The 27,287-nt window shown below is 36.9% G+C and overlaps 1 protein-coding gene and 1 long non-coding RNA gene across 2 annotated transcripts; one reads left to right on the top strand and one right to left on the bottom strand.

Moving 5' to 3' along the window:
- The first annotated feature begins 4,609 nt into the window (after positions 1–4,609).
- LOC127831858 (uncharacterized) lies at positions 4,610–6,168 on the top strand. The gene is made up of 2 exons (XR_008026523.1): positions 4,610–5,386; positions 5,660–6,168. It is a non-coding gene; the product is annotated as an uncharacterized LOC127831858 (long non-coding RNA).
- Positions 6,169–8,620: 2,452 nt separating this feature from the next.
- Positions 8,621–12,628, bottom strand: LOC127831256 (tripartite motif-containing protein 45-like). Its single transcript, XM_052356238.1, has 3 exons — positions 12,368–12,628; positions 10,796–10,937; positions 8,621–9,698 (listed from the first exon to the last, which is right to left on the bottom strand). Exons 1-3 carry the CDS (start codon positions 12,626–12,628, stop codon positions 8,740–8,742), a joined length of 1,362 nt encoding a protein of 453 aa, XP_052212198.1. The 3' UTR covers positions 8,621–8,739.
- Between the last annotated feature and the right edge of the window lie 14,659 nt (positions 12,629–27,287).

Here is a 27,287-nt window from a genome sequence, read left to right as displayed (position 1 = left end):
CAATTCGCTCTGGCTACAAGGGGTAAACTTAACCACCTTTTGCAATTCGCTCTGGCTACTAAGGGGTACACTTAACCGCCTTTGCAATTCGCTCTGGCTACTAAGGGGTAAACTTAACCACCTTTTGCAATTCGCTCTGGCTACTAAGGGGTAAACTTAACCACCTTTTGCAATTCGCTCTGGCTACTAAGGGGTAAACTTAACCACCTTTGCAATTCGCTCTGGCTACTAAGGGGTAAACTTAACCACCTTTGCAATTCGCTCTGGCTACTAAGGGGTACACTTAACCGCCTTTTGCAATTCGCTCTGGCTACTAAGGGTACACTTAACCGCCTTTTGCAATTCGCTCTGGCTACTAAGGGGAACACTTAACCGCCATTATTGCTAATTCGCTCTGACTACTAAGGGGTACACTTAACCACCTTTATTGCATTTGGCGTAGAGACTTGTTTTACACGAAACATATTTTAACTTAAAAAGGTAAGTGTCGTACCTGATTAGCATGTGCGGACTACACAGACAGAGATACACTTGATAGGTTAAATATAATAGCGGCGTATATTTACATCCAAAAACGCAGTTTCAATTACCTCAAATGCTAGATATGGTTTCATTATACGCGAGATAGAGCTTGATTGGTAAAATGTAATATTTTAGGCTAGATTGAACTTTACCGGTACGCAGTTGTTTACCACTATCGACAAAGAGGGGGTTTAGGATATATATAGGATAAAAAGGATTATAAGGTGTTACGTTAGTTGTTATGTGTTAAGGGTTAGGGTACGCTGTTTGATGGGTACGCTGTTTGATGTTAAGTGTTTCGTACCGGTAAATTTCAATCGTCCCATATTTTATATTAACGGCTGTACGGTTACCATGCACATAACGCGCTGGAGCTAGTAAATATTATCCTCGCTCTGAGAAAATGGGGCTAAAGTCATGTCCTCATAGACTTATCATGAACGACACTTTCCACTTGTGTTGTACTTTTTGTTAATGGGAAGTCTCTTAAAAGTGAAAACTAAGTTTAACAAAATACGGTATTTGGTACTACCCCCGTGCACACATGCACACAAGCGCTTGCCTATGCCTCTGAGCATTAGCATAATATCCTGGGGGAGACCTACAACTGTGAAGCCGACCACCCACCAGTCGTCATGAGGAAGTGCCTTCACTCTGGACCTGCCAGGCTGACCAGGGCGTGGGTGCGAGCCACGTTTAGGCGCAGATGTGCCCGACTACAAGCGCCACAGAAGTTTTGCTCGCAGTCGATGCACCGCTTTTGTGGCGTCCTTCTTCACTTCGCGCACCTGGAGAAGGGAAAATGGGACGTTTGTGAAACATGGACGTACGGGAAACACTAGCGTATTGAAAAAACGGGCGTATAAGTAATTTTTAGGAGGCAAACACTGGCGTATGGGTACTGTGGGACGGGAATCACAAGCGTATGGGTAATGTTGAGGAGAGAAACACAAGTCTATCGGTAATATGTAGCCCTGTTTATCCAGAACGCGATGCATATTATTACAAATCACGATATTTATTTGAAATGTGCATTTACATAAATACTTTGTGAATGTGTATTTCTTAATTTGACCACACGTTTTTTGAAATCCAATAAACATAGCTGGAATTTCAAGCAGAATTTATCCAAGTATGTCGAATTTCTACACCCAAGAACTCCGAATAGATATTAAAGGACTAGAGATAAATAAAGATATATAACAATTACTCTAATAAAACACCGAACGGCCTTTCTCTCATTCTCACCTCGCACGGTACGTGACCACCCAGGGCCGCCAGTGCGCGCTCGAGCGTCTGTTCCACCTTGATGTGCTGGTTGTCGTCAAATTTTGACACGCCGCCATCCGGCCGCCAACCGGTACCGGAAGTTCCAAGCCACACACCGGGCACGGGAAGGTCCCTGATGCGCGCGCATGCTTGAGCACGTACTCATCGAGGCACGTGAAACACATGGTGTCCAGGCACGGAAGAAGCTTTGGCTTCTGGCAGGTTTCGAAACATAGCGGACACCGATCCATGGTCGCGACGAAAGTACAAGGTTTTAGCCTGTGAAATCTCAATAGCCGGTTAAAACACTGTTGAACATATCACAAGAGTTATGAGAGGCGTAAGTTCTTTTTTATTGTTCACATGATAAAGAACGCATCATAATCATGTATACAGACGTCTATTTGATGTTTCCTACGTCAGAAATCTAGACTGTCATCACATGCATATGTATGTCAATAAATAGCGTGGTTCAAACATGATTGTTTAAAAAAAAAAACTTTATCTGAACTACATCCTTTTAAAAACTGAACTGCTTTAAATTGTCATTGTAACTACTAGCCAAAATAGTTTACTTGTAGCGTTTTGTCATGTGGACTTAAATACTAAATTGAATTACAACATGTATTTAATCACACGAAATGTATTTAACGTTCGCTTTATGTTGAATAGAGTAAACGTGCAAAGTTAACTCTATTGTTTAAAAGTTTCGATCACTGAGCACTGTTTTGAACGTTACACAATGTAAAATTTCAATACGTTGTAAATACGAGAAATTTAAGATCATACATGTATGTATATGAACTTGTCTCTTTGCGGCGTGCAAATGACATGTAGTTTAAATAAATTGTTCTTTATTTGAACAAAACTTCTAAAAACGAAACTGACTTTATCACAATATCTAAAAGTAACGCTGCGCCTAGGCCTGATAAACTGAGATATTTTAGTTGGGCCATTTTGGTCATAATATACAACACATTTCCCTTTCCCTTAATTCAATAAAAAATCAAATACTTATAGCGAAATTAAATTAATCATTTTGCACATAGATACCGCCATAACAACACGTTTTTAGCTCACCCGTCACGAAGTAGAGACAGTAGAGGTCACAGTTTTCATCCAATCTTTATGAAATTTGGTCAGAATACTTATCTTGATGAAATCTGGGTTAGGATTGTATTTGGGTCATCTTGGGTCAAAAACTATGTTACTTGGTCAAAAACTAGGTCGTTAGGTCAATAACTAGGTCATTAGGTCAAGTAATAGAAAAACCTCGTATAGTTTATATTTTAAATGACGCTCACTTTCCAGCCATATCAGTAAAAAGGTGATTAGCGTTTATTTCGTATTTAAATTCGCTTTCAATGTCGACTTTACTCCCCGCACATTTTCTTAGTGGAGCCCTACTTAGGTAATCTCGCTAAGAAATTTCGCACCGAGTAAAGTCGAGATATAGAGCGAATATTACTATGAAAATAAAAGCCAGTAACTTTTTTCCTGATATGTCTGGAAAGTTATCGGAATACGAATAATAATACAAGTAACAAAGGGTATAAAACGACGAAAAATACATGCCTTGGCATGGACGTCGCCATCTTGTTTGTCACGTGATTACCCCTCTGTACGTGTCATTATAAATCAAACAGTGGAGGATGACGTTATGTGTTCGGTAAATTATTAATAACACGCGTTTCAATAATGGTGTCATCAATTTACATAATAAACTTTTACGATACCATTATTATTTAACAATGTATCAGCGTTTGCTGGTTAAGCACAGACCACCGAGAGTTTTCATGATAATTATATTAAAACGAGTATATGAATTGAAACAAAATTGAAGTCGTTTAGCCAAAAAAAAGATGGAGTGTAAATATATAGTAGTTCAATCGGAATTTAATGTGACTCAACTAAGCTCATCTTCGGTTAATTTAATTATGTACCTTCAAACAATACCATTCAATGCCTATAATCTTATCCAGTTCTGAACACATTTTTGTTTTCTCGGTTTAGCAAACGTCTATACATGTCAATGAGTTCAACAATTGAAAATTTACTCTCGTTTATCAGAGACTCTCTAAAATTGGCGCCACACATTTTTTTTCTAATGTGTTATTTTTCTCGCCTTAGTGTCCACCATAATATATTGTTTTTCACAAATGGTTCACACATAGTTCATATATTTCGGTCGATAGTAAACACTACATCAACAATTCCCGTTTTAATTGCGTTTTCCACGGCAATCTAGGAAGAATGTTGTTGAACATCATGATCATTAAATTTATCTTACAGACGATGATTGATCGCATTTCTAAAACTGGCTACCTTCTCTCCAACCAACAAAAAAAACATCAATCAAAAAGATATGTCTTGGTGTTATTTCCTACACAAAGATACAATGGTGCCGCTGCAATAGTAAACTGATACATTTCATTACAAAATCCAACCTCACTCTTCAACGCACATATATGAGACCCTTCAAAATGATACCTCACAACCGTACTATTCAATTTGGTTGCTTGATGCTGAGACAGCGTCGCCTTTATGGTAACGGGGTTCGGAATAACGGTGACATAGCTCCGTTTGGCCACTTTCAGTGGTGGTCAGGGAGCTCCCTAATTGCCTTCCAATGTCGTGATTGCGGTTGCTACTTGTAGATAACACGTGTGCCTATAAGAGTAATTAGTGTTTGTATTTAAATAGAACAAGTAACTTGTCGCTTATTGATACTGCTTGTATACTGGTATATAATGATTTTTGTGCAAAGTAACCAACCCATAAACGCTGTACTATATCCAGCAAGGACGTTTAAGTTCCAATGGCCTGCAAACCAAGGCATCAGTAATACAAAGGGAACGTTTAACATGGATATTTGACTCAAAGTGTCACACTAAACTATGACGCTAGATAAGTTATCCAAGTGGCATAACGTATTACGATTCGCAAACAAGTGAATGACTGTGGAAACACATTTCGTCTTTATTTCGTCTTTAAACTATGTCAGCGCAATTAGATAAGCTATCTGCCTGAAATGTACTTCAGGTGAAAACGTTGGCGTTCTAAAGGAAGGCGTTCATTTCTGAAATGAAGACCATATTGTCCATTTTGGCATGTTGTGTTTTATTTGCCTTTATACACGTGGAAGCTGCAACAGATATGGATTCTCAATCATTGCTTGCCAGGCTCTCTGTGCTTGAAGTAAAACAAGCGTTTTCCGAGAAATTAATCGCAGCGCGTGAAACGGAAAATAAGATGTCAAAGAAAATAATATAAGACATTGTCCGACAGAAGATTCGCTTCGCTTGAAAGAACAAATGTATTATGTAACAGACGAAAAGTTGAACTTGATAGTATAAAGGAACTTCATGCAAAACAAGTCACGACATTGACAACATATTGCCTGACAAAACCAATACAACGAATGGATGCAACAATACCATGTCTGACAAAAAAGTCGCTTCGATTGTTAAGGAAAGAATACTGTCTAACTGGAAAAGCGCCACGCCTGAGAACGACAATGCAGTATCATCCGACCGGAGTGGCAAAGATGAAAGATACACGGCTTTTGGTGAAATTGCAGATCGGCCAATTTCTGGTAATCTTTACTTATTTGTATTTAACATATGAAAAATAGGTATTAATAAAAACAAATGCGAGTTATAGTTGACAAATAACTTTATATTATATTTCTAAGAACATGTACATGAACATTCTGTTTTTTTTATGTTTTTGGGTTTCGAAGCCCCGGAGTATTTATTAAATATCACATTTACAAAAAAAGAACGCATCTAAGTGAATGTTGTTTGATTTAAATCCTTCAGAATATTAAGCAACGAATGTATGCACCCATTGTTTTTTTTTGTTACAGTACTTCAATCCAAACACAGACGATTGGTTGCAGAAGGGATTGTAGCATTTTCTGCAATGTAAATAGCTAACCAAGAGCATATTGGCCTTAATCAAAACATCATCTTTGAGAATGTACTGACGAATGAAGGAGGTGGGTTCCATGCAAATCACGGTGTTTTGATTGTTCCACAGTCCGGCTTGTATATGATCTCCTCGAGCATTATGTGTGCCGAGAATGGGGAGGTTCGGGCTACCATGGTTCATAACGGAAACCTCGTTGCGCGCGTGTATTGTCATGGGGACGGTGGAAAATACGATCAAGGCAGTCAGACGGTTGTCATACAGCTGAACGCTGGAGATGAAGTCGCGGTTCAAAGTGGTGAATTTGTAGATGATAAGGTCTGGCGATTTGTGTATTCGTCATTCAGTGGTTACTTAGTATGGCCGCAATAAACAAAGGGTTACCGTTATAGGATACCAACTATATACGTATTCATTGACCCATGCAAATAAAACAAGCTATGCAAACCGACTTTGTATGTTATTTCCTTGAACATTAAATCCATTACGCAAATTATATTAATGAAATACAACATGTATAAGAAAAGTTACGCAGTTCTCTTCATTTAAAGGGGTATATTTGTGGCCTATTTTCCGGTAACTATCAACACGTACGTTTTCGTACTTTACTGTACTCGACTCCAAAATAAAAATCGCTAAATTGTTCGTTTTCAACCGATTTCAACGGAATTTTTATTGATAATATATATCCTCAATAAAAACACGTATTTTGCCCATATATATAGCTATGAACTGTCATTTAAGCCAACCTCCACATTGGATTTTGACCGTTTCCGAGGTAACGTCCAGATGTAGTCTTTAAGTTCACCAGAATCGAATTCAAGAAGATTTGTGAAAACATGTGTGACATTTTCGAAATTTCCAAAAGCCATCATTTGCGTATAAAAATATAACAAAGATAATTATAGTGCCAGCAATATGTTGTTTGATACACAATTTAGCAATCTTGAAACTTAAAGTCCTTCAAATAAATTCCACAAATACATACGATGCTAAACTTAAAAAGAAATCCTATTCGTTGTGTAGTATTTTGTGCATACAATACATAAAGTGATATATTAAATTAAGCATATGTACCTTATAATAAAATGGATATACGTGTGAAAATGTTTTGTCTATTCTTTCGTCTTCAAATCGGATAATATACATTCATTTACTTACATTATGTATACTCTACCGTATTAACTCAAACTTTAAAAGCTCGTGATTTTTTAAATTTTAGACGCTTTAAATTTGATATTAATCTATTGTTATAGTGAATTACCCGATGTTCTATTCATTAAGGACAATAATTCAAAATCGATTTTGTGAGTCATGTGCCGCCGGGACCCGATTGTGCCTCATGGGTTGTATTTGAATGCGTTAAAAGTGAGTCTTTGGCACAACTGCTCCGCCTTATCCTCGTAGAGACATTTGAGGTTTCCTGTTGATACATTACGCGCGCCAAACAATTTTCTCGCAACAATAATTTCTAAACATATATTCAATAACATATCTCGGGTTCGAAACCGGAGGGAATGTCACGTTTAAGACTCTCGAAATAGTCCTTAAGAATTCCACGCGATACTAGCTACCGGCAATACGATATACACTTCAAGATAATGAATGGAATATTTACATATATTGTCATTTTATTTCAAATGATCCCCCATGAACAAGTAATGATTTAAATGAAATGTTGGTTACAAAAATTTGCTCAGATCTATTGTTCTAGAAGTATCATCACCCCATCATCATCATCATCATCATCATCATCATCATCATCATCATCATCATCATCATCATCATCATCATCATCATCATCATCATCATCATCATCATCATCATCATCATCATCATCATCATCATCATCATCATCCTCCTTATCATCATCATCACCATCATCATCAACATTATCATTATTGTTTCCCTAATAAGTATTTTGTAACTACCCTGATATGCATTTTGTAACTAATTATAAGTTTTGTGGATAAAAATGCAGTCCGCACGCTCAGGTTAATCGGGTACGACACTTTTCGCCTTAACTGGATTTTCGCTTATGACAGACTTATATTAAACCGAAAAATAAAATTAAAGCGAAAATACATTAAACTTCGTTTTCTCGGATCAAATGTTTTCAAAGTCGATGTATCTGTAGATCTTCACGGTGGCGTCTCCGCCACCAACCCACAAGAACCCGGCCCTATCGACGGCGACGGAAGTGGGCCCAAAAATGCCGTCGGCCTCCGTCAGTAGGTACATTAAAAAGCGGCCGTGCTTGTCCAGCAGGTGAACCATGTTGCTGCTATAGTCGCAGACGATCACGTGACCATACTTGTCGCACGCGATACCCCGGGGATCGAAGGGTGGCAGGTAGGGCGCGAAGTCTTCCTCGGAGTCGACGTCTGTTACGCTCGCAGTCTCCATTGCGCCCGTCATACCGCTGAACGCCTTGATGTACGCAGGGACAGGTGCATTGTTCTTGCCGGCATCCGCGTCGTCGTTTTTGACGGTGCTCTCTATGGTTACGCTGCTGTCGAAGGTGCTTTCGTAACTGTAGTTTATGGGCGCAAGCGCCTGGTCGGACGCCTGCACGGTCTTGGGACTGTTGTTCAACTGTAAGTGGCTCTTGTCCATAATGGATTTAGGGGTCGACTCCAACGGACCGTCCTGCTCTTTCCGGCTCTCCGGAAGCTTGAAACTGACTGTACCTGTTCTGGAAGTTGACGAGTGCGCCGTTCTGAGGTTAGCACGTGTCGGCGTCTTGATAAGCGTAATATCGTCGGTCTTCCGGTAGCCGTCATACACCGACTTCAGCTCGCCGTTAGGGCGCAGGAACAGCACGGCGTGCTTAAGATTGTCCGACACAAAGAGTTCGTCGTTTATGTTCACCGCCACCCGGATAGGGTACATGAAGCACAGGGCCGGATTTTTCAGCTCCTTTGACGCGTCGCCGTCAGGACCCAGTTTCAAGACGCGATTCTCGTGGCAAGAATCATAGTCGAAATATGTAGTAGTCTTGTTGACGCAGATCACCAACTAATTATCGTTGGTCGTCGCTATACCGCGCGGGTACTCGATGTTTAACGTCGCCATTCGACGCCGGAAGTTCCTATCAAATCTCTTGACGGAATGCTCCTCACGACATGACACATACGCGTTTCCGTCCGAGTCTATCGCCAGGCAATCAACGTCACGACCAAGAGACTTAGTTCGAACGCGCTGCCCGAACCTGTCGAATAAGAACACCTCGGACTTCCAGCCGCACGCCACCCAGCACTTATCATCCATCGAGGGACAGATGGAGTTGATTACGTCAGACGTGTTCTCCACGCGGAACGTCGCCACTTCGCTGACGGAGATGTAGCGGGGCGGGGTCAGGTCGGTGGAAAGACGTCCGACTAGGTACCGCAGACTCATTTCCGCCTGTGTCTGGAATGTGAACTCAATGTTGAGTTTAATGCCCGTCATACTGAGAGGCACTTCCTTTTTCGCCAGTTTGAGGCTCCCGAGGATGTCATGACGGCAGCGAACCACCTCTATATCCGAGCCGAAGTCTGCCATTTGGTTGGCTGTGGCGATCTTCTGTGACAGAGTCAGCATGTCCCGCTCCACCGCGTCCTTGTCCTCGACTACGCGCTCCTGTTCGCGCTCCACTTCCGTTTCAAGCTTACTCAACATTGCGTCACACACCCGATCTATCGCTTTGTGGAACTGCTCCCGCCTTCCTGACACCAACTTTGTTATTTCGTTTTTAGCTTCGTTCGTTTTCTCGGCGTACACTCGCAACTCCTCGATTTCGTTCAGCATATGGAACCGGAAGCCCTTGTTCTCGTCCAACGCGACGTTGAGATCTCGTCTCGTGCGCGACGCAAAGTCCACGAGATCCTCGGTAGTGTGGTCCTCGTGCGTGGTCAGGCGACAGCGCATGCACACCGGATATTGACAGGTACGGCAGTAGAACGTCAGCTCCTCGTTCTTATGTTTGTCGCAGTAACCTGCAAGACAGTAGAAAATAAGATAATACATGTATACTTGTACTTGTTATTATAGTATGAATAATGTGATCGTATATACATTTTTATTGGTATTATTAACGCTCATTGGGTCATTGTCGACCTAAAATGGCTTGAAGTCACCCTGGGTGACTAGAAGCCGATTCATGTCACCCTGGGGTGTTTTCAAGCCGACGCTAGTCACTCCCGCTACGCTCATGGGGTCATTGTCGACCTGAAATGGCTTGAAGTCACCAGAGGGTGCCTTGAAGCCGATTCATGTCACCCTGGGGTTACTTCAAGCTCCCGGGTGACAAGAATCGGCTTCATGTCACCCAAGGGTGACTTGAATCGGCTTGAAGTCACCCAAGGGTGACAATAATCGGCTTCTAGTCACCCCCGGGTGACTTTTGGGCCATTTCAGGTCGACAATGACCCCATGAGCATTATTAACAATGGCTCATACTACTAAAACATCATTTATGTCTCAATTGCTTACTTTATAAATTATAAAATAGGCAATTGCGACATAGATTGTGTATAAGCAGTGTGAACCACTGTTAATATCATTATAATTTAATAATATAAAAGGTTTTAAATAACATGTACTTAATATTCTAAATTGTCAAAATGATTATTAATTCAAAGGTTTGGTTCTCGGCTAATGTCATTCCGCCATTTCAGCGTGGTCCAACAATAAAATAAGAATACACATCGCAAACACTTGCGTCAGATTTAATATCCAGCCATTCATCAAACGTAACGTTAACTTGTTTAACTAAATTTGTTTCCCTCCTAATATTTCTCTAACTAAATACTAGTACGTTCTAATAAATATTATCCTCGCTCTGAGAAAATGGGGCTAAATTCATGTCCTCATAGACTTATCATGAACGACACTTTCCACTTGTATTGTACTTTTCGTTTATAGAAAGTCTCTTAAAAGCGAAAACCCAGTTTTTAAAAATACGGTATTTGGTACTACAACCGTGCACACATGCACACAAGCGCTTGTGTATGCATCTGAGCATTAGCACAATCCTGGGGAAAAGACCTACAACTGTGAAGTCTACCACCCACCAGTCGTCATGAGGAAGTGCCTTCCCTCTGGACCTGCCAGACTGACAAGGGCGTGTGGGTACGAGCCGCGTTAAGGCGCAGATGTGCCCGACTAAAGGCGCCACAGAAGTTCTGCTCGCAGTCGATGCACCGCTGTGTGGCGTCCTTCTTCTCTTCGCACACCTGGTGAGGGAAATACGGACGTATGTGAAAAACTGACATACGGAAAACACGTATGGGTAATATGACGGAGAAAATCATTGGCGTATGGGTGATGAGGGGGTAACACGGGAGTAAGGGTAATGTGGAGGAGAGAAAACCCGGCGTATGGGTAATGAGGGGGGGGGGGGGCATGGGAGTATTGCTAACGTTGGGGAGGGAACCACCGGAGTACGGTTATTGTGGGGGACAGAAACATAGGCGTATGGGTTATACGGGGAGAAAAACAATGGCGTATGGGTAATGAGGGGGAACATGCGTGTATGGGTAATGTGGGGGGTTGGAAACCCGGCGTATGGGTAATGTGGGTTGGAAACGGGAGTATGGGTAATGTTGGTGAGGTAAACACTGGTGTTTGGGTTATGTGGGGGACATGAACACTGGCGTATGGGTAATTTTGGTAAAGGAAATTTGGAGGTATGGGAAATGTGGGGGAGGAAAACGCGGGGGTATGGATAATTTTGGTGAAGAAAATACGGCAGTATGGGTAATGTGGAGAATAGAAACATTTGGTATGTGTAATGAACCTGGGTGGAAACACTGAAGTATGGGTAATGTGGGGGTGGAAACACGGGCGTGTAAGTAATATGGGAGAACGAAACACGGGCATATGGGTATTTACTATTTAGGAGAGGGAAACACTGGCATAAGGCTAATATATGAAAAAGAAACATTGGCTCTTCGATAATGACGATAAACATTGTACTCATCATTACAACACTTAGGTCTGTGTTTAGTTGTTGTGCTTTTCGACGTCATTGACTAGGAGTAAAGTTTGCCCCCTTGACCGTAGGCAATTCAAATTAAGAACATTCGTAATGATGCGAAACTCCTCTTTAGAGAATATTGTATTCTGAAGTAGTCAGAGAAATGAGCAATTATGTTACTAATAATGTTTTATAAGTATTACACTAGGCAATAAATAAGCCGCGTTTTGGCATGTGCGTAAAGTATCTTCAAAGACTGCACATGCCAATACTCTCCGCCAAAACATGATGTTCGCGTAGATCGAGACTCTTACAACGAAAATTTCGATAAAAACGTAAAGCGTCGATCGTGATTGGCCTGAGCGGACTGAACAGGCTAATCTGGGACGACACTTTACGCACATGCATTAGGCCCTGTTTTCCCAGAACGCGGTGTATATCATTACGAATCACGATATTTATTTGGAATGTGCATTTACATGGATACTTTGTGAATTTGTATTTCCTAATTTGACCACACGTTTTTTAATCGAATTAACTATCATAGCTGGAACAGATTTTTTTCAAAGAAGGTCTGATTTCTACACCTAAGAACTCCGATTAGATATTCAAAGACTTCAGATAAATAAAGTTATATAACAAAAACTTCTTAAATAAAATACCCCATGGCCTGTCCCTTATTCTCACCTCGCAAGGAACATGACCTCCATGTGCCGCCTGGGCGCGCTCGAGCGTCTGTTCCACCTTGATGTGCTGGTTGTCATCAAATTTGGATACGCCGCCATCCGGTACCGGAAGTTCCAAGCCACACACCGGGCACGGGAATGTCCCTGATGCGCGCGCATGCTTGAGCACGTATTCATCGAGGCACGTGAAACATATGGTGTCCAGGCACGGAAGAAGCTTTGGCTTCTGGAAGGTTCCAAAACATAGCGGACACCGTTCCATGGTCGCGACGAAAGTACAAGGTTTTAGCCTGTGAAATCTCAATAGCCGGTTAAAACACTGTTGAATATATCACAAGAGTTATGAGAGGCGTAAGTTCTTTTTTAGTGTACACAATATAAAGAACACAATATAATCATGTATTCCGAGGTTTATTTTATGGCACCTCCGCCCGCCAGAAATCAAGACTGTCATCACTTGCCTATGTATGTCCATATATAGCGTGGTTCGAAAATGATTTTTTAAATATTTGAACTACACCCTTTAAAAAAAAACTGAACTGCTTTTGTCAGTGTAATTACCAGCCAACATGGTTTACTTGTAGCATTTTTTCATTTGTACTTAAGTACTAAATTGAATACAACACGTATTAAATTACACAAAATGTATTTGACGTTCGCTTTGTATTGAATGAGTTAACGTGCACAGTTTACTCTATTGTTTATAAGTTTCGATCACTGAGCACTGTTTTAAACGTTACACAATGTAAAATTGTAATACGTTGTAATTACGAGAAATTTTATATTATACATTTTGTTTAAATAAATTACCGGTATTCTTCCTTTTAAATAATCCCATCCAAAAACTGAATTGACTTTACTTTACCAGACTTTCTCCCTGGTAAAGTGCCACTGCACCGAAGCATCGTTACCTGAGACATTTTACAAGGGCTATTTTGGTCAAAATACACTTCATACTGTCCTGATATATTTTAAGGTAAAATCAACAACCTAAAGCAAATATAAATGCATCATTTTGCACACAGAGACCCCCATACCAACATATTCTTTTCCTTAAAGAGTATTCTTAGCTGAATCGAAATAACACTTTACCACATATATACATATTTTTACACATGTATTATCGCTTAGAAAGTTGAATTTATTATAAGATCTTTCTTACTAACTTCAAGTCTTAAAGGCTTCATTTCCAATCCTTAGTTACTGATGAGCAGCAAACAGCATACAACCTAAACAGACTACGAGTTACCCCCAGGCTGTTCTGGTTTTATGCTGTTTGCACATAGACATTTTTACTTTGCTTCTGAGTGGGAATGGGGAAAGCGATACAAAAGATATGTCATGTGACACACAAATTAAATCGACCGCTTTAGCACCTTCTTTGTTTCCATCCGTTTTCTAATGGAATGAAACCTTTAAGTTCGTTGTATTACTTTAGCCTCATCTAAATCGAGGAATATTGCGATCAACCGCGCTCGTAGAGATCTGACTGGATTCAGCATAGCTGGATCAAAACCCTCCCTTCATAGCCCACCATGGGATGATAGCCGAGCCACGTGGTACAATATTGTACCGTTGTTTTACTTTTGTTTTTAGTTTAGGAAATGTTTGTTTTATTATGAACCTAAACTCATACACTATTTTCAAAATATATAAGCAAATGATACTAATTTTCGTAATATAATACTTAAACAAAAAACGAAACATCCTACCAGATCTGGTAGGATTTTCTTGTGATGGCAGTGATTGTATGTGAGAGCATGGAACGACCACGCAGCGTGAAGATTGTATAGCGATATGTTGTCTTGTTGCGCTGTTTTTGCAAACCTCCGCGCAGAGATTAGACTGGAACCAGTATAGGAGGATCAATTCCCTGCCTTCATAACCAACCCTTAGAGGATAGCCTCACCACGTGGTACAATAATTTTACCGTTGTTATTTTTCTCATTTTTAAATAAGGTAATTTTTTATGAAGATTATATTCGGGAATTATTTATGTATTTGCTATCGTTTAACAATTTAATATTTATGAGTGTATCAGTAAAAAAAATAAAGTTAAAGAAAATATTGTACGATAAATAGAATACTGTAGATTGTGTACTTGAATTGATTCGACTCGTCTCAGAAAGGCTTACACGATTCGACACGCCTCGCAATGTAAACCTTTATTAACCCATTTATGCCTAGCGTCTAGAAAAAAAGGCCTTGGTAAACAGCGTTGACCCAGATGATACGCCGCATGATGCGGCATCTCATCTGGGTCTGCGCTGTTTGCTTAACGGAATTTATGTAAGAAATATTCTAAATATAGAAATAAATATACTAGACATCCCTAATTTTGGAAATAAATTGATCGAATTTAGAAGGATGGGAGAGTCCACTAGGCATTAATGGGTTCAACTCGTCGGATGCAAACAAGGACACAATTACACTTACATGGTATTCTCTATACATGTATAAGATATACTGATTAAAATGTAAACATTCAATCCATGCATATATTCCAAATTTAAGAAAAATGAACAAACCGTAAAATGCTATGTACATGTTAAGGCCAGTAGACATATAAAGGACAAGTTTACATGACACCTTGAGCCCCCTTTATAAAATCATTTAGCTATAAGATGAAATGAAATTGGTGCATATAAATAAAAATTCACAACTTGTAAAATGGTAATCGTTTGATTAAACATTCCAAATAAATCAGTTCTAATGTATATGTGCGGCGCTGAAGGGAGATGTTGAATTGAATAAGATTGATTGATTTAGCAAGACTTACCGAGGCGAAGCGTATTCATTATTTTATATTGTGACCCGTATATTCTAGCACTGAAATGTTTGACTTGTATAAACCTTTACTGTAAATGCAACCGTCCAAGCAGGTCAGGTGTGAAAAGAGGAGCGAATCTGTCGCCTCCTGTAAACATTGGTTAATATAAAAAATTAAAAACGTCTTTCCCAAGTATATTAAAATGTAGTATACATTCTTATGATATATACACAACAGTCCAACCGCGCTACAGTTCTTGTTTAATCCCAAACCAAATAAATAAATATCCGTTATAACATACGGCATTTAAAATCTGCCTTAAACTTGACCTCCGAATGTTACATGATAGCGAATTTGGAGTTAGCGGAATGTGGCGGTTCCTCGTCGATCTGGAACCATTTTGCATGTGATGTTTAACAATTATGCAACCTACATTGGGTGATTAGAATTATAAAAAAAAATTGACGCCGATTCGAAACAGTTTGCGGATATCGTAAAAAATCGGCAACCTTATGGAATGTTCTGGAAAAGTTCGCTGATTAATCTGCATCTTCGGACAGCCTTCTAACAGGCGTCGTAATGTTTTATCCATGAACAATTATACATATATAAACAAATGATTAGCAAAACCAACAACGAACATTAAATTGGGCCGTAATCTGTGAAAAGGGGGTTCAATGCATGTGCGTAAAGTGTCGTATCAGATCAGCCTCTGCAGTCCTCATACGCCAATCAGGGGCGACACTTTCCGCTTTTTAATATTTTTCGTTTCAAGAGAGTTTTTTCTTAGCAAAAAAGGAATTAAAGCGGAGAGTTTCGTCCCTGATTAGCCTGTGCGGACTGCTAAGTCTAATCTGGGACGACACTTAACGCGCATTAATGCATGAAACCCCTTTTTCACCGAGCATGACCCAATATATTTTAAATTAGAATGAACCACGCCCTCTACAAATCTTTCATGAAGTCGACCAGCCCGAATGCGCCTCTGGGAACTGCGTTGAAGGTTGGTTTCGTATCCAAAATGTCGGTTCGAGAAGTCCCAATACCCGCTTCAACTTCGCCGCTACCCATAACCGTCTGCGTATGGAGAGAGTGCTCTATGTAAGATTACATTTGGATGCAGAAAAACATTAACAGTAAACAACGATAATATGTATTGTGGGGTATTTTTGTCTTCATAAAAATATTTTAAACGATATTTGGCGACAATTGCAAACATGAGAAAAGCAAAAAAGAGAGTTTTATAACATAAAATGCAGTTTAATAACAAACTAAAGAATCATTTTAAGAGTACTTCACGTGTGTATCTTTTATCCGTCGTTAATCAATCATTTAATTAACTGTGCAACTTTATTGCATACACTGTTTATTAAGTTGATACAATTTCGGGTATGCGTCTCGCAACTTAATAAAGGAAATACGGAAATATTCGTCACGGAATCTTACAACTTGAAAATAAACGTCACACATTATGGTCTAAGACAATTTAACGATTTTTATTTCATTGTGGCACTATACTTTTTCTCTAAATGCAAATAAGTGGCATTTACCAGAGACGAATGTCGATAAAGGGTTGCAGTAAAACAGCAATTCAAATAATATTTAAGAAGGGGGACAAACAATGCTTCGCTCAAAATAATCCGCACTCGTCCCTCTTTATTACATGAAAGCTAACATCTGATGAGCGAACTATTTTCACGTCACGCCCATGTGACAAACATTTCGAAAGTAGGCCATCTGCCTTACGCTATTCATTGGTAAATTATTCATCCTGACATTGTGAAATAAAACTCATGTGACACAAGACGTTGTATAAAACAAGGCATACATTAATTTGCTTTCAGTTATTTCGTTCAATGGTTGCGACGTGTGTAATACACATAATAAGAGGATTATTTTCTCTAGTTGTCGATAAATAAGTTCTTCGGTTTACACGTAGAGAAGTTACGGAAATAAAAACGAACACATTTGTTTTGTATTTAGTGTATAAATTAGTGAATTAAAGACAGCAACCATGGTTGAAGGTGGAATGAAATGCGTGAAGTACCTTCTGTTCTTGTTTAATCTTCTATTCGTGGTAAGTTTTTAGGAATTAGAGGTGCAGTGTTTAGTGTTGTTTTGTTTCAAAATGGCCTTCACACTCACAGCGTCGACCATGGCTAAGCGGATTTCGCAAGAACAGTTAGTAATAACATACCTTTTTTTACTTTTTTTTCATTTCATAGAGGCAACAAAAACAAGCCTTAATAACTCGACCTTAACGTTGGTCAAATGAAGTTGGTTCTGTTTACATTTTGCAACCGATTTGGAACCAATTATCGAACGTTCACTCAAGTCTCAAGCAAGCCTAATTCTGGCTACCATAACTTTAAATGTCGCTTTTTATGATTTTTGACTGGCGCGTCAATACTATATAAACTGTACGCTGAAGTCTCTTTAGCTAAAGCAAGCCATCAGACATTTGCAACACACATAAACTGGTAAAATAAATTCATTTACATTGCAACTGACTATCTATCTATCTCTGTATACACCAGCCGCTCTTTCGAGTATTATAGGCAGAGGGACATTATTGAGTCCGTTTCCTGGGAAGAACCAGTACTAGGTGTCTGGAGGAGATAATGAGAACGCTCTCAGAGTGGGAAGCGAACCCACGAACTCCCGATCGCTAGGCGGACACCTCATCCACTACACCACCGCGATCCCTGGCGTGAATAATCATTACTAATATATTTTGTTCATTTTAATCAAAAGATTAATATCAATTGATACTTTGGACAAATATTTTCCTTTTTTGACTTCTCTAACTACTGCTTATTTGATTTGTTTGTGTCATTTGTCTAAAAGAGAGAAAACGAACATCTAAATAGATGTATTATATTTATGATAAAATGATTCTCAATAAATGCAATTGAATGATACCGAGTTATGAGTTGGATTCAGTACGAATTTTTCATAAAACGACTTAGTTGTCTGCAACCTAATCCATTAATCCATTAAATAAAAATAGAAAACAGGGCAAGGTCAAGAATGTTATTCGCTTATTTCGACAGTTGTAAACAAAGTGAAAGGTAGTAAAAAGCCTACATGTAAAAGGTGAATTAAAACATTGCTCACACATGTATTGTAAGAATCTTATAAAACAAAACATTTGATGACTTATAATGATCTAACTGAATTAATCACACATTTACCAGGTAAAATATAACAATTTTACTTGGTTCAATGAATCTTTGTCGGCAGATGCGTTTACAAAGAAGAGACTGTTAAAATGGAAGTTTTCAAATAGAGTGAATTCATGTTGGACTTACTTAAAATAGGACCCGATTTCAAATTCAATGATTCCACCGTGAGTAAATTTAATAATTTATATAAAAAAAACGTTCCAGAATTAGTTCCGTGCGAGAATTGGTACCCTTAGGCCAGTCTTCACGCTAAAAATTTAAGACCAATAGCCCTTCGGTCTAATCAGATACAAAAATAATAGCCCGAATACATTTTCAATAGCCCGAAAAGGTTAACATAAAAGTTATGACTTTTTTGACCAGGAACAAAAAAATATCCTTTTCCAATCAGAAACAACTACTTCTAATGAGTACAACATGTATTATTCATGTTTGATAACAACAGCAAAGGCATGCTCCGCGGACATCTCCATTTGTGCTTGTTTTAATGGTAAGGGGAATTGCCACCACACTCAAGTTTCCTCTAGCAGCATTTGCCACTCAGAACATCAGTTCAGACTTGCTTTTTCCAATATTGTGGTCTGCTTTTTTTTAATTAGAAATTCATCTAAAATTAAAAGTTCTTTTCCTCACATGTGATGGTGCCAGTGCCAATCGGAAGTGTTTTAAAATGCATACATTTCCAGGACATGAAACAGTTCATTTGTCTTTACATCCAGTAGATACGTCAAGGAAAGTTTACTTCATTTCAGACGTACCATACCTGCTAAAAACTGCGAGAAATTGTTTCAGTAATTCTTTTTCTCATAAGAACACTAGGCGTTTGTGGAAAAATGGAAAGGACATCTCTTGGATGCACATTGTTCGGCTTTTTGAAGAGCACTGTGAATTCAACATGTGTACACCTGTACCAAAGCTCACAAGAAAAACATGTTGACTTGAATGCATTTTCGTATATGAAAATTAGTTTAGCGGCACAAATCTTCAGTGACAGTGTAGCCTTCGCATTGGAGGATTTATATGGTGATGAAGTGGAAGAAACTGTCATTTTCATTAAAAATATGAACCAGTTCTTTGACATTTTGAATGTGAGATCTATGGTGGAAGGCAAAAATAAGCGTAATAATAATTTGAATCCCTTTTTCTCTGCAAGTGATGAAAGGTTCAGTTGGCTAATAATAGACGGTTTAAATTATTTTCGTGTGTATTTCAAAGCGCGAAGGGAACTTTACTAAGAATGAAAGGGCCAGCATGTGTCTTAGCCATCAGACAATAACTGGAATAAAGATCAGTGTGACATCTATTTGTGAATGCACAAAATTTATGTTAAACAAGGGAGCAAAATTCATTCTTACTTCTGTGTTCAATCAAGATCCTCTTGAACAACACTTAGGCCATTACAGACATAAAGATGGACACAATAGAAATTCAACAGTCAATGAAGTTAGACACACGCTAACCACTATTGGAACTGTCGGAGCTCAGGCCCTTGCACCTAGACATGGCAACACGAATGCTGAGCCAAGGAACAACGTAATTGATGAAACAAAGCTGCCAAAAAGGCGTTAGTGAATTACGATTATGGTAAAATCGCACTGTTGTTAGTTGTATATGTAAATACTTTTCCAAATATCTGAATGTAATTTTCGTTTAGATATTTTTCGCTCACTTGAGCATAATGTGCTCATTGTGAGCTTTTTTGTTTTCTTCATTAAACAAAATCCGTGTTACTTGTAAGATGTGCATCAATTTTATGGCTAAAAATTCATACTAATACATAACTTTCAAATATATAGTTAAAACAAAACATAAAACTGGAAAAATAGCAATGTATGACTCGTATACTAACTACCAAATATTTGGATTAGATTTTTGTGAGAATTACGATATCACATTGTGATCATCAGGCTTCAGTATAGCCCTCACGGAATCGAAACCAGATATATAAATTTAGCTGAAATTAATTAAAATGAGAATTAAGAATTCACCTAGTGGTCATATCCAAAATATAGACTAGTGTCTTGCTGATCTCTCTACTGAATGGTTACTGTGCATGCTTTTTTTTTACATAGTACTTATAATGTAAGTTTAAGATTGTATTGTTTATAGTTATGCATTAATATTTAATCATTCTTGCATTTTGTGATACAGTATGTATTGTTAGTTGTAAATACTTTTCCATATATCTGAACGTTATTTTCGTGTAATATTTTTCGATCTTTTGAGCACAATGTGCTCATGTTGAGCTTTCGTGATCCCCTTTTGTCCGTTGTGTGAAGTGCACCGTAAACAGTTGCCTTGTTAACATTCTCGTTATTATTACTTTTATAGCATTTTTAAAGTGTTTTCCCAAACTTTTTTTATTCTGTTTTTGCAATGTTACATAACTTGCATTAATTTCTGTCTATATTTTGCTTTTCTCAAATAGCGTTATATTTTTTTCTGTAGTACATAAATCTTATATATATAATATATTATCAATATATTTAGAGTTATGCAATTAATATTGTACCACTCTGGCACTTTGTGATGCGATATGTATTGTTGTTAGTTGTAAATACTTTTCCAAATACATGAACGTTATTTTCTTGTAAATATTTTTCGCTCACTTGAGCACAGTGTGCTCATAGTGAGCTTTTGTGATCGCCTTCTGTCCGTTGTGCGACTTCCACAATTAACATTTGCCTTGTTAACACTCTCGTTATGATTAAGATTATAGCATTTTTTTAAAATGTTTTCCAAAACATTTTTGTTCTGTTTTTGCAATGTTACATAAATTTCATTCATTTCTGTATATTTCTTTATTTTCTTCCAATAGGGTTATATTTTGTTCTAGAATAAAATATATTATTTATATGTTTATAGTTATATAAGTAATATTAAACCATTCTGGCACCTTGTGATGCGATTTTATTTTTTGTTAGTTGAAAATACTTTTCCAAATATCTGAATGTTATTTTCGTATAAATATTTTTTGCTCACTCGAGCACAATGTGCTCATGGTGAGCTTTTGTGATTGCCTTTGGTCCGTTGTGCGACATTTGCCTTGTTATCACTCTTGTTATTATTACGTTAAAAGCCTTTTTTAAGTGTTTTCCAAAGCGTTTGTTGTATTTTTGCAATGCTACATATTTTTCACTCATTTCTGTCTATATTTGTTTTTCATCGGAAAGCCTTATATTTTGTTCTGAAATAAACAAATCTTATATATATATATATATATATATATATATATATATATATATATATATATATATATATATATATATATATATAGTATCGCGCTTTTTGATTCTTGATTTTTTTTTTTTTATTGTTTTGTTAGTTACTGCTATGCTATTCTCAATTTCTTTTAAATAAGACAATGGCCTAACAACCATATTGGATACAGTACTGATTTTAAGGGCCTAAAATTTGTACTTTCCAAATAATAAAGAAAACACTGGATTTGCTCTTATATAAAATCACTGAGCGCAGTACAATACTATATAAAAACATATTTAATTCATCTTAATTTAAAGCGGGTATATACGATTTTGTCAAATATTTATGAATTTATATAAAACGTGTAAAACATTATTATATATATATTTCAATATAAATTAAAATAAAAGTTAAGAAGAACATGTCTCGAAAAATGCGAAATAAGCCAGATAATTAATTCTGAAATTGAAAACGGCTGTACAGCCGAATTCGCCAGCATGTATACCATACATGTACGATGTGAATCTAAACTTAGTTTAACGGTTTATTTGAATTCCCGCAACGATATCTATTCATACGACACACGAACACTAACTCCGATCCTAATACAAAGACGAATGCTTCGGTTATTGTAGGAAAATATGTACGTCACAATCGGCTCGGGGCGCTAATTTGTCTTTGCTGCATTTTATGAAATTCGGCTTTAATGTATAATTTTTCTTTCCCATTTTATGTTATTGTAACATATTTTATAAATATATTACAATTAAACACATATAAAAAATCGTATATACCCGCTTTAATGATATGAAACATTAAATACTAGATATTCCATGCTTAGAAGCAAACATGTCTAAATTGTACATTGTCTTATTTTACAGTATGTCATTTATATTGTGCATATTTGCTGTTTTATACAGAATTGCATTCGAATTTTACCCTTTTTTAGCATTAATATTAAAACTATTGGAAGACATTTCTGTTTGTGCATTTTGCATGAGATCATAAATAGGTAAATACGTGGTTACCTTGGTTTAAATTACATAATACACAAAAGGTAGTGTTTTAATATAAGCTTATGTTTTTTGTTAGAATTTGGAGTCTGAACGTAGGAAATTTATTATCAACATGTTTAGGGTTTTCTGCCTTTAGCTTTACAACACATTTCTACGTATTTTGTAGTGGTTATATTTTTGCTTGTTTAATTAATCCTTACACATAAATTGTAAAACGTAGGTGTGATTTTCATTTTAACATCAAAAACTACATTATACAAATAACAGTTTTGTTTACATTCTCATATTTTCATATTTCTTGTGTTTTTTTTAGATTAGTTACTATAGTTTGAAAACTGGTTGTGATCAAACATACGTATGTTATTTAGATATTATTTTTATAAGTAATTAGCCTTCATAACCTGCCACTTCTCTTATGCTTTACATGCATGAGTCCTGCATAACTTCAGAAAGCTAGCTGTTTACTTTCAATATTTCATTTGTACTAACAATACATTGCTTAATAAGTTTCATGTTTGATACATTGGTGTTCTTTTGTTGTGCCAGGTCTTTTAATATTTGTTACTGAATTATTAAGGTTTTGATGAAATACCTATATCCAATAAACAGTAAAACCATGTTCACGTTTGCTTTCAATACACAGAATAACATTGTCACAAAAAGGTTTATTATGAAACCGTTAAACATTAATGGTAGAAGCCTTGTCGCATTTCATATAGTATATGTACATAAGATGACATACCTTTCAAGTTTAGATTATGCTTCTTTACAACATGCCCACGGAATCCAGATATGCTTTTAATTAACTTGTTGCATTCGGGCACTCATACACAATTGAGTATTGTCCCGCACAGATTCACTATTACAATGTTCATTATAATCGGTATATTCCCCTAGAAGTAAATCCAGATTTAAATCCTCATCATCCCATGACACAAAATCCGTATTAGGCATAGTGAAGACACCCAGACACGCGACTAAATAACTACATCGAGATGCTAAATATCACAGAATGGCATAGTGTACGGGTATGTAGATTTATATACATATACTCTATGTGATTATGCTTTAATTGATAACATTGTGCTTGAATTTAGTGGTAATTAAAGTGTACAAAGAACACAAACATTCTATTAGAGCAGACCAAGAATAGATTCTCTCCATAATAGGCAAATGATGTTCACAGCTTTGCTCAAATTATACTACAGGTTAAAGCCATTTCGGATTAACAAAATTAAAACACTGCAATTTAAATGAAAAGTAAACATCTAATTAAAACCATTCTATTATCAGTTGTTTGTCGTAAGATTCCGATAGCTCCTTTAATTATATATTTTACGTATTTCAAAAGCATCCTTAAATACCGATAATCATTGTTTTAATTGCGAAATAAAACAAATCGGCATGTGATTTATTTTAATTACTATTAACTTGACGTATTACAATTGTGTGATAATGCCGCATACATTCTAATTTAAATAATATTTTTTAAAAACACAAATAACAAGAAATATCTTTAAAAAAGATATACGGCGTAAATAGTTTAATGAATGAGATCAAGGATAGCGAATGTCTTTTTCTGTGCAGTTCTTAGCTGCATCACACGCAGTACGGGATGTTACGGGGAGTTTTCGCGGCTTATTTTACATTATAACATATTGCTGGTCATAAACCTATAGATACAAAACAGAAAACCAAAAGAAGAATGGAAGTGAAATTTAAATATATGAGTCAACCGGCCACACGAGAACAAACCTGTTTTAGTGGTCTGTCGGGCATTGCTATTTGATTCGATTATTAACAGTATCGAGAATCATCGTGCTCATGCTTAAAGTGATATTATGGGCATTTTGCACTGTTGAATTGAGCTGAAAAGAATTAACAGGTCAAAATAGTTAGTTAAAATGTGGTTACTGATCAATTATCTGCAACTCACCTTGCTACCAGTTGTTTATAAAAATATATTTTATATTCGATATTCTTACGTGACCCACCCAGTCCTGTAAGCCGAAATGATCCGTAAAACAATATTGTGTTTTTGTGTCGTATGAACAAATCTGCACTAAAACTAAATTTAGGTTCAACTCGTAAACGCATGATCAGTTGTCAAACGAAAGTACGGTTAATATTCAAATGCATTATTTTTCTCTTTCTGGTATATTGTTTTAGTATGTTGATGCTGCATTAATTACTATAAGTGTATATGAAGTAGAAACATCAAAAATAATCAACGGTTGCGATAGACACCTATAAACTGTTACATGCTCATAATATCACTTTAGTACATTAGGCAATATGGTGGAATAATTATTGTTAAATTTATTAAAAATAATATTTATCATTGTATTGTTGAAAACACATTAAGAATCTATTATTGACATACCATAATTATATTGCTGAATATCTTCTTTTAACATATTTCTGGTCTAAAGAAAATTCCAGGTCACCTAGTTCACGGATAGCGTCTTTATTATATAACGATTATTTTACTGACCGCGAACTCCGGTGATGACCTGTATATAAACTCTGAATGTCCGCGACTTGACCTGAAACCTCGCGGGTTGAAATGCAATTCTTTAAAGTGAGGCCTCGCTTCCACTGCTCTTTATACTTTTACATGTTAACATGTTGACAGGAATATGGAAGTAAGTACTAAATATGAGAACATAGCCTTTAAAGTATAAACGCTTTTGCGCTGGTAATACTCTGAAAATAAAAGGTGTACGCACAAACTGTATTGATGTCGAGAATTGAGTGTAAAACTGTTCTATCTATTAAGCCTTTTCATTAGAGATAAAATTGTTTCATACAGTAAAACAGTGTTACAAAGACGCGGATATGTTTCCAATGTTCTGGTGGTATACTCAAATCAGCCAATGGAATAAATGAAGTGTATTCATTCGTACCTAGCCGCGGGAAATTTTATTTGAATTTTATTGGACACTTACAAAGGTCAAGTCAGGGTGAAAAGCTGGCTTATGCAGCTTACGCCGAAAAAACTCGAACGCGAAAGCGTGTTTCCGAAATGTTGATAAGCGTGTTAACTACCGTGGCAACAGACAAACAGTTGCGCGCTAATCTCGCCGAAACCCGCGACGGGCGAGAGTTTACCGATATTTGGCGACCTGCTTATCTCTGTTAACTACGTCTCTGCTTTAAGCTAATGCTGCAGCTGTCTTATCATACCATGTTTTATTAAACTCGTCCAAGAGCTTCGTTAGTAAGCTTGCCTTACAAAAGTCCTGAACTCGTTTAATAAAATATGGTATGATATGACAACTCGTGCCAGATCCTATATGTATACGTATCTTGTTCCCGTGGTTTACTAAAGATATCATACAAGCGCCACAATTAGTTTGTCTAAAGGTTACATCGTTTTATGTCATCTGTGTCAGAAATAAGATCAAATCCCGTGGTAAATTCAAAAACGGTCTTTTCCACTGACAAGCGCCGTGATGTCACCATTTATAAATAGAATATCATTATTTTATACATGTATGAATATATGATAACGTTTTACCAAAACAAATGTAAAAATAAAACACAAATACCAAATTAAAGAAAACATAACTGTTTAAAGAAAATATATGAAAGTATATATGATAGATTACAAAACTAAATACATAAACATATACACACGTATTTTCTAAAACATAAACATTAGCAAGTTTAGAAGAGAACTATACTATTTACTCTCTGAATATACCTGTTTTTACAGCAATGTTATGATTTTATATTTGATTTCATTAACAACCAATATACAAGTATACTACATAATATGGAAACAATTAAGTTGTCAACGCTTGAGACATTTATTTAGAGATATTAAGATTTAATTTTATCTAATTCAAGATCATTCAAACGTTGTTCATTGTAACTTATTCCGGGATCAGGGTTAGGACCTGCTAACACTGACAAATATGTGATACTGTAGTTGTTTTTTATGAATGATTAGTTTTAGGTGTGAAAATCAGAAAACAAATGTGGGCATCGAAGTTAACAGTTGCTTCTACTAAATACTATTTAATTGTCGACGCAATCGTTTATTTAACTTGATATGTGAACGTTTTTTACATAATGGATTTGCTTAAAAATCAATTTGTGTAACTTTTCAAAAGGTAGGTATAAAACTACAAGGTTTGATGAGATATATTATACAATTAAATTAGTATTTCATAAGATGTATAATGTTGGTGCGGTAGTCGATAGAAAACACACTGCTCTACCAATCCAGATGTGCCCGGTTCAATTCCTGGCCGGGGAACTGGAAATTTCAGAAATGCTGCAATCTGTTTCCCACCCAACTATAGACGTACTGGTATGAAACCCAAGTTATTCACGCTAGTATCGGTGAGAGCTAGGGTATCGCATCCGGAATCCTTGTAACTTAATAGTGTCTCTTCTGCTTGCTGTCTCTTCAGCAAAACCAAGGGACCCCATTGGAAATAAGTGCTTGCTCTTAAGGGTTATCCTTGACTGCAAGGTCAAAAGAAATACATACATGTTTAATACATTTTAATATTATCATTAAGATATACTTTAAATGCATGTAATCGATTTCGACAAAATTCTTTCTTGTCATTGAACGCATTTCAGAGATGTATATGAGCGCAGGAAAAAATACAATGCTGGGGTCGTAATCGCCATCAAGAATACAAAATAGCGAAAAATGCTTTATAGATAAGACAATACAAGACAGATAGATTAAACACATTAGATTTTTTATCTTTTGCAAGCAATTATATT

The sequence above is a fragment of the Dreissena polymorpha genome, chromosome 5 (genome assembly GCF_020536995.1).
Source record: "Dreissena polymorpha isolate Duluth1 chromosome 5, UMN_Dpol_1.0, whole genome shotgun sequence".
NCBI lineage: Eukaryota > Metazoa > Mollusca > Bivalvia > Myida > Dreissenidae > Dreissena > Dreissena polymorpha.
The sequence above is the reverse complement of the archived record's forward strand: the minus strand, read 5'-3'. Positions and strand labels throughout refer to the sequence as shown.

What these genes read in the sequence shown, in the direction of transcription:
- LOC127831256 (XM_052356238.1), bottom strand. Translation starts at nt 12,628, where the DNA reads ATGGAACGGTGTCCGCTATGTTTTGGAACCTTCCAGAAGCCAAAGCTT. An exon ending in GAGGTCATGTTCCTTGCGAG is followed by an intron (nt 10,938 to 12,367) that starts GTGAGAATAAGG and finishes TTCCCTCACCAG; the next exon opens with GTGTGCGAAGAGAAGAAGGA. An exon ending in CTGGCAGGTCCAGAGGGAAG is followed by an intron (nt 9,699 to 10,795) that starts GCACTTCCTCAT and finishes ACTGTCTTGCAG; the next exon opens with GTTACTGCGACAAACATAAG.